General features: G+C 31.6%; 1 protein-coding gene across 1 annotated transcript; it reads left to right on the top strand.

Moving 5' to 3' along the window:
• The first annotated feature begins 9,900 nt into the window (after positions 1 to 9,900).
• CAS (calcium sensing receptor) lies at positions 9,901 to 13,769 on the top strand. The gene is made up of 6 exons (XM_028257704.2): positions 9,901 to 10,235; positions 10,350 to 10,595; positions 11,468 to 11,660; positions 12,395 to 12,536; positions 13,140 to 13,271; positions 13,393 to 13,769. The coding sequence occupies exons 1-6, from the start codon at positions 9,993 to 9,995 to the stop codon at positions 13,628 to 13,630; spliced, it is 1,194 nt and encodes a 397-aa protein (XP_028113505.2). The 5' UTR covers positions 9,901 to 9,992; the 3' UTR covers positions 13,631 to 13,769.
• The last annotated feature ends 224 nt before the right edge of the window (positions 13,770 to 13,993 follow it).

Raw genomic sequence — 13,993 nt, 5'->3', positions numbered from 1 at the left:
TTGTGAATTTTTAATTAAATTAATTTTTTATATAAATGATATACTTAAAAAAATTTAAAATGTAAACAATTTAAATTATTCAAAAAAATTGTAAAAAAACCATCAAAACACCACAGCAGCATGTTTGGGTCTCTTTTAGAAAGTGAGTTAAAATTTACTTTTCTATTTTTAACTCATTTTAAGTCATATTATCTTTTATATTTTTTACGTATTTTTTCAAAAAACCTAAAAAATTAACTTTTAACCATTTTTCTAAGATCTCGTTTGGGAATGTGTGAGTGATTTTCTGACCACACTGCCCGCCTAGTAATTAGCTGGAGAGCGCCGGCAGAATAGATGGCTTCAGCAAACCTGTAACAGAAAGAAAAGGCTCCGGCGGTGGCTCTTCCACCCGGGGGCACTCCGACGATCAAGTCAATATATCTCTCAAAGATAATCAAGTGCTAAAACTCACTACTCAAAGCATAAAACTGCGTACCTTAGACCCACGGGGGTGCTTCTTTTTTATAGTTAACTCAGTCCTAGTCCCACTAGAAGCCTGACTTCTATGGACTCCAATTCAGTACTTACTTTGTACTCCTCAAGAGATAGAGATAAACTCCCTAAGAGCTTTATCTTTATCTTAGCAAAGTCTTCTCTTTACTCTAGGACTCTTGCCCCTTATCCATTATCCGCTTATCTCGGATTCCGATATCTTCGGAGATAACCTCGGTCTCGCCGAGATAACCTCGGCGTCACAACCAGGATACGTGGCACTTCGGCTGACACGTCGACATCACCTTGCTACGTGTTGGTATTCAGAAAATATATCTCCACAGGGAACATGTTTTTTTAGTAACTTTTTGGCTAAAATATGATGTAAAAAAATTAGTATAATTGGGATTTTTTTTTAGTGTTTTATAAAAAAATGTGCAAAAAATAAAAATAAAATCTTTAATTTTTTAATATAAATTATTGTCTTTTTAATTTTTTAATATTTTTTTAACTTTTAAACTAAAAAATGATGTTATACGAGACCTAAAACACTCTTGAAGTGATGGCAATATATCCTAAGAAAAATGTCTAGAGAAGAAGAAAGGGGTACTTACGTGTAGGTCTTAATAAGTGGACTTATTGTCTAATAGGTCTTATGAGAAAAATTTGTCATAAAAAAAATCACTAATTGTAAGTTTCAATGACAATTTATAAAAATCATAACAAAAAAAGTCACCAATTATTAATTTTTAGCGATATATATAAAAAATTATTACGAAAAATTTATTTTTAGTGACAATTTTATTAAAATTTATTTTTAATAAAATTTAGTGAAAATTAAATCAAACTATTAACAATTATTGATAATTTAAGAGAAAGAAGGGGCCTAAAGTGCAATTTGAAATGTGCGCCCTTTAAACCGCAGGTTGAATTCCTTATGTTGTGTTTGGTTGGGAGATTTGGAGAGGGATTTGAAAAGAAAAATGGAAAAGATGTGTGAAATTAGGTGAAATATAGGTATATTTTATTCACATTTCACCTAACATTTCCCTTTCCTTTTCTAAATCCCTACTCAAATCTCCTGACCAAACACAACGTTAAAGCCAGGTCAACATCAGCATTGCCCATCTCCTAATCCATCTCAGAAGACCCACCACAACAACATCAGGGCCATTTTCGTCATTACGACAAGTGGCCGAACCTCAAGGCCCATTATAATGGCCCATGCTCACCCACCTCCTCCTCTGCATCTACGACTCGAATTGCAGAGAGAGAGGGAGAGAGGACAATGGTGACTCTTGAGATTCGTTGGTTTCATTTGCTTCTCTCTCGCTCTCTCTAAAAAGATAGATAAGATACTTTTTAGTTTTTTTAAGGTCACTGTGATACATATTCATATACATATATGTATGAATCTATGTATATACTGCTTTGGTTTTTCGCTTTCAATTTTTTTTAACTTTGAATTCGCTCATGTTCTACGATTTCTGGCTGATTCGTTAGCGTATTTGAGTAGTACAAGTTCAGATCTGTTTTTATGCGCATTGATTTGATCATTGTTTCGTTGATTCTATGAAACTATAATCGAAATCTTTGATTGATTATAGTTTGGAGGTTATAGATTTGTGTATGTGTGTGTGTGCGTGTGTGTGGAGGTGTGAATTGTTTGGTTGAGGTCACTGGACGCAGCGGTTCATCGATCTGTTCCCTGAACTGGTTGTGTATTCATAAATATACAGAACAGGAATCGGTCGATAAACCTCTGCATCCAGCGCTTACCCCACCTCTCTCTCTCTCTCTATATATATATATATAATATGTGTACAGAGATATATATGAACCCCTTTTGAGCTTTTATATTGTAATTGATTTTTGGATCCAAATCTTTAATATGTATGCTTATGAGTGTTGGTGTGTCATTACGTGTGTATCAGATAGAGATTCCTTTTTTTGCCAATATAAAAAAGAAGAAGAAGAAAAGATCATATGCTTTTTTAGTAGATCATTAATTACTTGCATGGAAACTACACACTATTTCTCTGATTTTTTAATCAGTTTCTGTGTTCTTAAACTCTTTTTTCTTCATATTATAGCTGCTGCTTCTTTTTCGTTTTTCTTTTTTCTTTTTTTGTAGTTGGTTTTTGTTTTTAACTTTTTCATATTATCTGTCTAAAGGGGAAGCAAGTGTAACCTTTTGATTTCTTGTTCAATCTAGTCAGATAATTTTTTTGATTGAAGTCTCCTTTTATTTTTATATTAGTTTTATCTTTCCTTTTTCTTTTGCCAACTTTACTTGTAATTTGTATGAAGCTCAACACTAAGGTTTGTGTTTGATAATTGATCATTGATGACTAGTTTTGAATGATACACCATATTAGATGTCTCTATCTTTTGAAATGATCTTTGTTTAATTTGAAAGTGGTATTGCATCGCAGTTCTCTTTTTAATTTGGTTTATACGTTGTTTAACCCACATTAGTTTCATATTCTGATCTGTTTTACTGACATTTGTTTCGTGTTTCTCTGGTACTTTAAATTTTTTTTTGGGGAATCTTGAAATATTTTATGTCTTTCATCTCAAAAGAATGATATGCTATGATTCTTTGCATGTTTTGGCTCGTACTTGGCTGTTGAAGCTGGGGAGATCTTTAATTGTGTTGTGCTTACAATACTAGGCAGCATAGCCATATCATTGTGTTATCACTGCTTTTTTATGTGGAGGAAATTATTTATTTCGAGGCCTTTCTGGTTATGATTTTCTTCTTTTTTAGATTGTGCTTTGATTTTCTGCATATGAGAATGGATACTATGCCCAGTTACTTGTATGGGTTATGATGTGTGTAATTTCATCCTGCAGATCAGGAAAGCTTTTGATCTTTGTTTTTATTTTTGTCTAATTTGTGTTCACTTTGATAATTTTCTGTTGACCATCTTGATGTTTAAAGTATTGTTGTTTCATAGTATTATGTTTGACAAGTTGGTTTGTGGTATTTTAATCACAACAAACAAAACATTACATCTAACTCATAATTATTACACTCTTCTCTCACAAAAAAAAAACAAAAAAGTCAAAAAGTCCTTTCCAAATCAAGCTTTTTAACACAGGTAAAAAAAGTTAAAAAGTCAAAAAGTCAACCCACTTTCCAAATGGAGGACATGAAAAATGTTGGTATGTTTGGTTTGGGTTTGTAGAGTGATTTTGGGAAAAAAAATTTTAAAAACTTATTTGGTTTGTAATTTTTCCAAAACAATTTCTAAAATCACTTTCTCTCTTATACATCAATCAATCTCTCTTCTCTCTCTCTTCTCTCTTTCTCAATTATTTTTTTTTTCTCACATACATCTAGTCAATTACAACAAAATATCAAATCATTCCAAACTCTCAAATTTTAAAATTATTTTCAAAATAGATAACCAAACAAATTAAAAAAATTTCTAAACTCTCTCCTTAAAACAATTTTTAAAAATTATTTTCTTAAAATCAAACCAAACATACCCGCTGTCTTCTAGTATTATTGTGAACATTCGTAGGGTAGTTTTTGATTTGCTCAGATATACCTACTAAATTTCATAAATAGGGTCTTGTACCATATAAGAGTGTCGTGTTTTGTGATTGATTTTTTGTGAAAATAGAACTGCTCTTTAAAATGCCATTGTTAGTGAGCCTGTCTTTGATTTGCACCATTTTGAATTTGAAAATTCTTTTTTATCATATTTTCTCATGTCTACAAACAAATGTATATTTATTAATGCGTGTTCATTGCTTTGTATCTATGAATGATAAAATAGAATAAGAAATGAAATTACATATAGAATTATTCTTTCAATTATGATTTAAAATAGAATAAGAAATGAAATTACATATAGAATTATTCTTTCAATTATGATTTAATGTAGCTTGGTGACGGAGGGAAAATTTTTAAGTTTGGTGAATGATGTGTTGGCCAAAGAACACTCCATAAAGGTGTTTTTCTTCATGGGTTTTGTATGTATTTTTTTAGTGTTGTCCCAAACTACTTTCTTTGTTTCAGAACTACAGAATCCAGATTGACAGTAATGGGAATCAAATTCGTTGGCAATCACGTGTCAATTTCTTATGCACATAGCCGAAAAAGTGTGTTATCTTTTTTTGTTTTTTTTGTTTTTTTTCTCTCTCTCTCCTCCAATGAGGTAGAAAGAATCTCCAAACGAAAATACCCAGACGGGGAAACATACAGTCGTCATTGCTACAAGAAAGTGAGAATACATAAACACAAGTATGATCCAATTGTTAGAGAATCTGGCTATTTGATGTGAACTCTAGGAACCTGGTATTAGATTACGTTCATGATTCTGTTAAAAAGATAGCCCTTTTGTGGAAGAATAGTGGAAAGATCGAATTTCGTGAGAAAAATGAAATCTTATAGTGGCCTTACGACCACAAATAGAATCAAGGTTCCGGATGTTTTTGTTGTTTTGCGAGAAAATTTCTAGGTAGCCAAACAAGTTTAAAGTTTTCCCCTAGAACTCTCTTGGTGCTGCATTTATCCCTTTTGATCACATCCTTGGGTATGATTCCCTTTATTAAGAAGTTTTTTTAAAATAGGTGAAAAGGCCTGTGTTCTTTATTTATTTATTTATAATTTTTAATCTTTTTTCTGCCTTACAATGTGACTTTTTTTTTTTTAATATAAAAATGTATTTGAGGTTGATGTATTTATCTTTCGAAACCAATATCAAATAAGGATGATTGAACTTAAGTAAGTTGGTTTATATATATTTTTGAAGTATTTATTAATTAGTAATTTGTTGACTTGTTAATGTCACGATTGAACCTTAAATGAATTTTTAAGAAGTCATATTGTAATATATGTGAAAATATATTATTCGTGATAAATTTTTTTTTTTTTTCTCACAAGAATGGCTATTTTTTTTTTGTCTTTTGAGAGCACAGAAGAATGGTTTGACATTGTTATTTTTAGTGTGAATATGAAAATTTTATTTTTAACTGAAACAATTATTCTGTATAAAAATTATAAATTCTTGTAATTTATATATCATTAAACAATTTTGAAAGAATGAAATCAGGTGAGTAACATTTAAAAAAAAATTGTCATTTTTTTACACTAATTAAGAACTAAGATACATCAATCCAACACAAAATGACATAGGGGAAATTCTACTATAAATCTCTTTTACCATATATATTCTTAAATTATGTCAATTTTTTTTAATTATAATCTTATTTTAGTTATGACTCATAAGATTTTTGATATAATATGTTTGATTATGATTTTTTATTTTAATTATGATTCAAAAAATATAAAATTATATATATATATATATATATATTTTTTAAATTATGAGGTGTATATGATACCAGTCTTTCCCACTACATAGTTTACTTCTTTTGTATTTTGGGTCAGTTAGGAGGTGGGCCAAATTCAGCTCTTTACAGTGCCTGCTTAAATGTCATTGATTGGGCTGGACTGGAGGCCAAATGGTCCAAATTAGGCTTTATTAATCTATGTTTGGTCTAATTTTCTCAATCCCTAGAGATTCAAATCGATATAACAATTTTTTAGGCTAGTAGTTTGACAATAGCATGCACAAAATATATATATATATATATATATATATATATATTTTAAGGATATACTTGGATACTTCATTTGAGGATTAATTATTGAGTTTAGAATGACGAAATTTATTTATTGTTTAATGTGGGGATTTGCTGTCAGTGCTGCTGTGCGTAATGCACAACGGTAGTAGTGAAAATTTTATTTTAGGACTTATTTAATTGATTTAAATTGTTTAAGTAAGTGTATTTTTTAATTTTTTTTAAAATATGAGTTGGGTTTGAAGTGATGTGATAGAAAGGTGATGTGATTTAAATAAGATGATGTAACTTAAATAGAATAGTAACTTTTTAACTTTTTTAGGGATGACAAACTAGGCCTAAATTTGAAAGAACATCAAAAAAAATATATTTATAAAAAATTAAGTTAATCGGATATCAATAACTTTATCAAATTATATTCGTATTCAGTTTGATACATATATATTTATTTTTTTATATACACAAACATGATTTGATAAAGAAGTTATTGATATCTGATCAACTTAATTTATTACAGATATTTTTATTTTTGATATTCCTTGAAATTTAAATAATTTGAATTATTAAATCAGGATTCAAAATAAGTTTTACAGACAGCACAATAATCACTGTTCACACCAACTCTTTAACGTGGTACTTTTATATGTTATTTGAAAAATTTTAGTATAGACATCTAGTTATACTATTTTTTTTCCTTTAATTATGATTAATTTTTTTAATTATAATAATATTTTAATTATAATTTATAAGATCTTTAATTATGTCTTATATAATATTTAGTTATAATCTTTTTTTTTTAGAATTATGACTTAGATAATATAAAATTATATTCTTTTTTAATTACGAGAGACATATCTCATAATTTTACCTATGTTATTTATGTATTTAAAAATCAATTAACTAAGACCTGACATCCATCACGTTAATATAAATAAATTTAGAATAGATAGGGACATGCTTATAAAGTGAGCATTATTCGAATTATAATACAACGAAAAATATCTGATAATGAAAAACAACAATAAATAGTTTTAAATTTTGAGTTTTAAAGAGAGTTGTAAGAATTAAAAAAAAAAAAGTTAAAATATCCAATTAATAGAGCGAAATTTCTAGAGCTCTTTTATGCTGTGTTTGGTTGGTTGGTTAGGGAATTTGGAAAGATATTTAAAAAAATAAATAGAAAATATATCTTTTTTATTTCTCTTTTCAAATATTTTTTCAAATCTCCTAACTAAACACAATATTAAAACTCATAATTTAAAGTTGCAAAACATTTTTGATTGAAAAAATATCTAGTCATATACACGCTTTCGAAAGGTTGCACTAGAATTTTCAAATTGTCTGTTTTTTGTTGGACAATCTTCACTGTATTTAAAAAGATTAAATTCTGTTGTGTACAAAACAACAACAAGAATAAAAGAAATAGATAAAATGAGAGAATTTGTTTGATTACAAAAATCAAACTCGAAATAAAAATAAATAAATAAAACCACAGATTTTATTTTGTTACAAAAACAAAAATAAAATCTGATTAAATAAACATAATAAAAAACAGAATAAAATTAAACAACTTACTTGGTTAATTTATTTGAATAACTTTTCTGATCAAGTCCAGTGTTTAACACTGTGTCCTTAAGACAGATTCGTCCTCTCCACGGTGCTTTCAGAATTTGGACGTCTATTTCCCAAGATGAAATGATCTTACCACAAACAATAGCAGCACTACAAATTGTTTGCCTTACGAACACACTAAGGCCCCGTTTGTTTCCAGAGATGGAATGGAGGGGATTGATAGTGAGGGGATTAATAGTGAGGGGATTGTTAGTGAGGGTCGTTTGTTTTCAGAGATAGAATGGAGGGGATTGATAGTGAGGGGATTAATAATGAGGGGATTGTTAGTGAGGGGATTGATAGTGAGGGGATTAGTAGTGAGGGGATTGATAGTGAGGGGATTAGTAGTGAGGAATTGTTAAATTATTTTTATATAAAATAATAAAACAAATAAAAAAATATAAAAAATTAAAAATTATATTTTAAAAAAAATTTCCAATATATAAAAAATAAAAAAAATAAAAAAATTTCTAATCCCCTCACTATTTTTCTAATACCATCTCTACCTCCTCACTATGAATCCCCTCCCCAAGGGTATTAGTAATACCAAGGTATTAGTAATACCCTCCCTATCTCTCAAAACAAACAAGGTATTAGTAATACCAAGGTATTAGTTAGTCCCAAGGTATTAATAGTCCCAAGACTATCTCTCAAAACAAACACCCCATATACTAATCTCAAGGTACTAGTAATCCTAATCCCCTTGCTATAACCCAAAACAAACGGGGCCTAAGTGTTTACACTCTTTCTTTCGGAAATAAAATGCAGCAAGATGAAGAATATAATTTGCAGAGGATGGAGTACGAAAAATTTGAGTAAAATCCAAATGGGAGGCTAGTCTATTTATAGATGTAAAGGTGGCTTTTGGTTTTGAATTGAACAGGTATGAAACCTGTTAGATTCAAATTTAAACAGATTTGAATCTGTTTATTCAAATAGATAGAAATGGGAGGGCTCTGTTTGGATGAGTAATAAATCCAAAACAGTTTAATTCTGTTTGAAAACGGGAAGGGCTCTGTTTGGATGAGCAATAAATCCAAAATAGTTTAATTCTGTTTGAAAACGGGAAGGGCCCTGTTTGGATGAACAATAAATCCAAACCAGTTTAATTTGAATTCTGGATTTTATTTTAATAAAAAATAAAATTAAATTCAAATGTTTTTGACCCAAAAGGATTAGAAGCCCAACCCAACTGACCGGACGGTGGCATGTGTGGTGATTTTTGGGTCCAATGGGTCTAGCCCATTTTACCCATAACCTCTCCCTCTAAAACACTTGGGTACCCCTTGGGGCACACCCCAAGTATCTCACCATAAGCCTTATAAACCCTTTCGAAACTTCTCACCAAATCAATGTGGGACAAGCCAATTTACAACTTCAAGGAATTTCCACCATAACTCCATTTCCATGGAGCACACTTTGGCTTCAATTTCCCATTCACTCGGTAATGGTTTTGAGCAACCAAATATACCACGTGAATCACAACGCGGCATAGAACGCGTTACCACTTTGACCCGAGTAAATCGATACTCGGGACCCACCTAAAAAATAGACCAAACTTAAAAAAAAATTCTGATTTTACCCAAAATTTTCCACCATTTCAAACATTTTTAACTTTCAAGATTAAGACATCAATATAAAAAATAAAAAAACACACTTTCAAGATCAAGATAAGGCTTCATTTGACTGTGACTAAAAGGAAAATTTATTGATAAAAAAAATTACTTTTGTTTAAAAAAGAGAGTTCATTTTGCACCCCAAAAATAAATTAAAAAAAATCACTTAAACTACTTTAAAAAAATCAGTATTTTTTTTAAAAAAAATAAAGTAGGAATATACTAAACAAACCAAATCTTTTAGTGTTAGTTTTTGATAATATTATTTTAGTCAATAAAATTAAAAAAAAAATTAGAAATATAACTAATAAAATAAATTTTTAATATTTCTTATAGGTTTATTTTAACTAATAAACTGGTAGATGAGCTGATATATTACTATGCGTAATATATGAGTTCTTATTGTTAGTATAGTTTCCATCTGTTGTAAATAATTTTTTTTTTAAAAAAAAACAGTCAAGATCATTTCTAAATTATTAAAATCAAATAAGCAAAATTTATACAATATTGGCTGGTTATATTTTATAAAAATAAAACAAAAAATTAAAATTGACACAACATCACTGGATATTTGTAGTTACACCCAAAAGACCGTTTATTTCTCATCACACATTGCTCAGACAAACCCATCAACCAACCAGCCAACTCTCTCTCTCTCTCTCTCTCTCTCTCACTGATCAGTGGCGAAAGGCCATGGCAATGGCCCTCAGAGCCACAGCCACAACTAGACCTTCTCTCCCTTCTCCTCCTTCCTCCCCATTTCCACCCCCAAGAACTCTTTCTCTCTCCAAAAATTCATCCAAATCTCAATTCAGACACTCCTCTGCTTCACTCCCAATCTCCACCACTCTCTCCTTGTTTGCCCTCTTTTCAACCCCACATGAAGCCAAAGCTCTCAGCCTCTCCAACGATCAGATTGTCTCTTCTCTCACCCAAGTAAGTCCCATAAACTTACACAACTCTGTCTCTTAAAGCTGATTTTTTTGTTTTTTTTTTTAGTTTTAATTGATACCCATTTGTTTGAATTGCTTGTTTGTGCTTGAATTTTAGGTGGAGAAGACAATTGATCAAGTTCAGGAAGTGGGTTCAAGTTTTTTCGATGTGGCACAGCGTGTTTTTCGGGGTGTGGCTGAAACTGTGAAACCTGGGATTGATGTGGCATTGCCCATCTTGAAACAAGCTGGAGATGAGGTGGTGAAGATCGCTTCGCCAGCAGTTTCTGAGGCTTCAAAGAAAGCCCAAGAAGCAATTCAGAGCTCGGGTTTCGACACACAACCTGTTTTAAGTGCTGCTAAGGTTTGCCTCTTTTTGTTTTTCAAATTAACTTGTTCTGAATTTGATAGTGTAATTAGCTATTGATACATTAAGGCAATCACCAACATGCACACCATGTGTTTGAATTTGAGCTCGTTCCGTTGTGGTAAAAGGCTACTTACAGGAGCTTTCTTTTGTGTGGAAATTGGAATTTTGGTTTCTTGATAGGATACCGGTGCAATTTGGTTTGAGCGTGGTGAAATTTCACCAAATGGTTTGCATAAGTTTGAATACAAATGGGCATATTGGTAGTAACTAGCCATGTTGATGGTGATATCTGTTGGAATTTAAAGTTTCAAAACTTCAATCAATGAGTGCTTTAAAAAAGAGTAATGCTTTTTGAAACTAAGGGATGTATCCAAATGAAAAGACACTACAATGTCTATACAAGACATTGGGATTCTTTAGTTTTCTACGCCTCAAGTTCATATGTCGTATTTTTCCTTCCTCTCCCTCAATCTTATATAGACATTGGGGTTCTTTACTTTTCTACACCTCAAGCTCATAAATCGTATTTTTCCTTCCTTTCCCTCGACCTTTATTTTTCTCTCTTATTTTCATATATATAAAGTATGGGCCACTTAGATCATAGAAGGTTTATTTTAAAGTGGAATGAACAAATTTAAGGGCCATTGTCAATGCAATGACAGAAGTGCATGAGAATGCGTGTCTTCATATTTGGGCTGCCACTTTGTCTACTAATACCAGCCTCCTTGTCTCAATTTTTTAGGGTTGTTTGTTTAGATACCCAAAATAGTTTGTAACCCTAGCATTTAAGCTCATAATTTAATGTAAATTTTATCTTTGAGCTAAATTGTCTATTATCTAAAAGTTACAAATGCCCTTGACTGCAGACAGTTGTGGATGCTGCACAACAGACCACCAAGGTGATTGAAGTCGCCAAGCCTATAGCTTCATCAACAGTTGAGACCATCTCTTCAGCAGATCCTGTTTCAATAATAGCAGCTGGTGGAGTATTAGTCCTTGTGTACCTCCTTTTTCCTCCCATCTGGTCTGCCATTTCTTTCAGCCTTCGTGGGTACAAAGGTACATTGGCTTCTCCCTCTTTGAAAAAACAAGAAAAATTTCACTAATCCTGAATTGCTTCATTTGAGTAAATGAGGAGGAAAGAGAGAAATTGCAAGAAAATGTCACAATATGGTAGTAAAATGAGTGAATGATTAGTAGTCTTTGATTGGTGCACTGATACGCTAGGCATAATAATGGGAGTTCAAGTTTAAGAGCAGTCACTTCTTGCGAATATGAGCAGAGGTTGGTTTTGTTCCGTCTACCCTTCCCTGCACCACCTATTGTTGGGAAGAACACAGGGTAATGGCCTTTTATTGGATCATGGAGTTTAAACAAACATGGCCATAGTTCCAATGGTGATTATTCTTGATCTGGGAATCTGAAGTGCATCCGAAAATTATAGTGAATGGTTTGGAACAATAACATCTGAAATTGCTACTATGTTATATTAAATTTTCCTTTCCATTTTACTTCTTAAAAATGTCGAATAATTTGTGCTGATGCATTTAAATCTGTTGCTTAAGATTTTACCCATTGCAATACGTTTCTAACTTCTTCCAAGTGCTGCCATAACTTTTGTTAGGAATTTAATGATATCAAGGCAGTGTAGTTTTCCAATTATTTATCTTTGTACCTTTTTTTTTGGTAATTCCCTTTATTTTATTCTATTTATCTTTGTATTTTTCTGGTTTTATAATTTCTTTTGAGTAAATATAATGTTACTGATTTAATGCGGTATTGTTAATGTCTAGGTGAGCTCACTCCTGCTCAAAGCCTTGATCTCATATCCAGAAGTAATCATCTAATGGTTGATATTAGATCAGAGAAGGACAAGAACAAGGCTGGTATTCCACGCCTTCCATCTAGTGCTAAAAATAGAATGATTGCAATCCCGTAAGTAGTTTTGCTCTCTCTCTCTCTCTCTCTCTCCTAAAATAAACTCATTTATATATATGTATTTCACTTCTTATCTTGTCTATACCAAGTTTTTAGAAAGCATAATACAGAAGACATCATTTTCTTTCCTTTTCCTTTTGATAAGAGGAAACAAAATTGTTTCTATTGAAGTAAAAAAGACCTGAGTTGGGTCATGAACTCCTCATCGCCTACACTATGGTCTCTTTGAGTGGTTACATTTGGAATTGCAAAATAGTAAATTTTGGGCTTCCATTCTTTTTCAAAAACCTTTTCGTTCTGAGTCCTAACCTTGAAAAAAATAATATTACATTAACACATTTGGAAAAAAAGAAAGAAAAAACGAAAGATTGTCTATGATTAAAATAAATAAATAAAAATGAAAGAAAGAAAAAATAAAATGACTCGTCAATGGGCAAGGTAGGAAGAAAGCAACTTGAGGAGCACATCAATAGTGTCCAATATTGGACGCAGATGGTGAACTCTTTTTCACTTTTTTTATTGTCAATTTTCTTGTATTTCATTATCTCCATACCCTCTACTCTGCCACTGTCACCATCCATATTGCCTCTAATGTTTCAGTTTGGAAGAATTACCAAACAAGCTGAAAGGCCTTGTCCGAGATGCAAAGAAAGTAGAAGCTGAAATAGTGGCTTTGAAGATTTCATATTTAAAGAAAATAAACAAAGGCACCAACACCGTGATCATGGACACGTGAGTTCTTTCCTCATTCCCATCTCATTGTGAATTACACGGATATCTTCTAGTACCACATAGTTTCAGTTTGGATTAAATTTACTCCTCTCCTCGAGCTGAAATTGTTTCGAAAATTCAGGTACTCGGATTCAGCCAAAATTGTTGCAAGAACACTCACAAGTCTTGGATTTAAGAACTGTTGGGTTGTGGTTGATGGGTTTTCTGGAAGAAGAGGGTGGTTACAGAGTCGGTTAGGAACAGATTCATACAATGTATCGTTTGCCGAGGTTTTATCGCCATCTAGGGTCATCCCAGCTGCAGTCCAACGTTTTGGTACGACTAGCTCTGCAAAGCTTCTCCCCGGGGGCTCTGATTAATTAGTTGGCTTGTTTTGATTATGATAGTGTTGTAACTGTTCATCCTTGGTTCAGTTAAGAGTCCTTTTACTCCTGTTCTCTGTAATTCTTTGACCAACGTGTGCAATTTAATTGATCATCCATTGCATCTTTGCCATCAGACTTGAAATGATTCTCTATTCTCTTTGCGTTTTGGGCATGACTGGGGCAACTAGTTCTGTGTTTCAACCAAATATCAGTAATTAAATGAAATGCTGCAGAAATTAACGCTAGGTCAAAAACCAAAATGTGTAAGTTTTATGAGCTAAATCATAAAATAAAAAAAAAAATGAAAAAAATGTCTCTTTTTTCAACATCTCTGTGCCCTTTAGTTTAGCACAACCC

This window comes from Camellia sinensis, chromosome 4 (assembly GCF_055761805.1).
Source record: "Camellia sinensis isolate YWXY chromosome 4, ASM5576180v1, whole genome shotgun sequence".
Classification (NCBI taxonomy): Eukaryota; Viridiplantae; Streptophyta; class Magnoliopsida; order Ericales; family Theaceae; genus Camellia; species Camellia sinensis.
The sequence above is the reverse complement of the archived record's forward strand: the minus strand, read 5'-3'. Positions and strand labels throughout refer to the sequence as shown.

Bases quoted from the DNA above. Each gene is read 5' to 3' on its own strand.
- CAS (XM_028257704.2), top strand. From the start codon at position 9,993: ATGGCAATGGCCCTCAGAGCCACAGCCACAACTAGACCTTCTCTCCCT. The intron at 12,537-13,139 runs GTAAGTAGTTTT...CTAATGTTTCAG, and splicing joins AATAGAATGATTGCAATCCC to TTTGGAAGAATTACCAAACA. The intron at 13,272-13,392 runs GTGAGTTCTTTC...TCGAAAATTCAG, and splicing joins AACACCGTGATCATGGACAC to GTACTCGGATTCAGCCAAAA.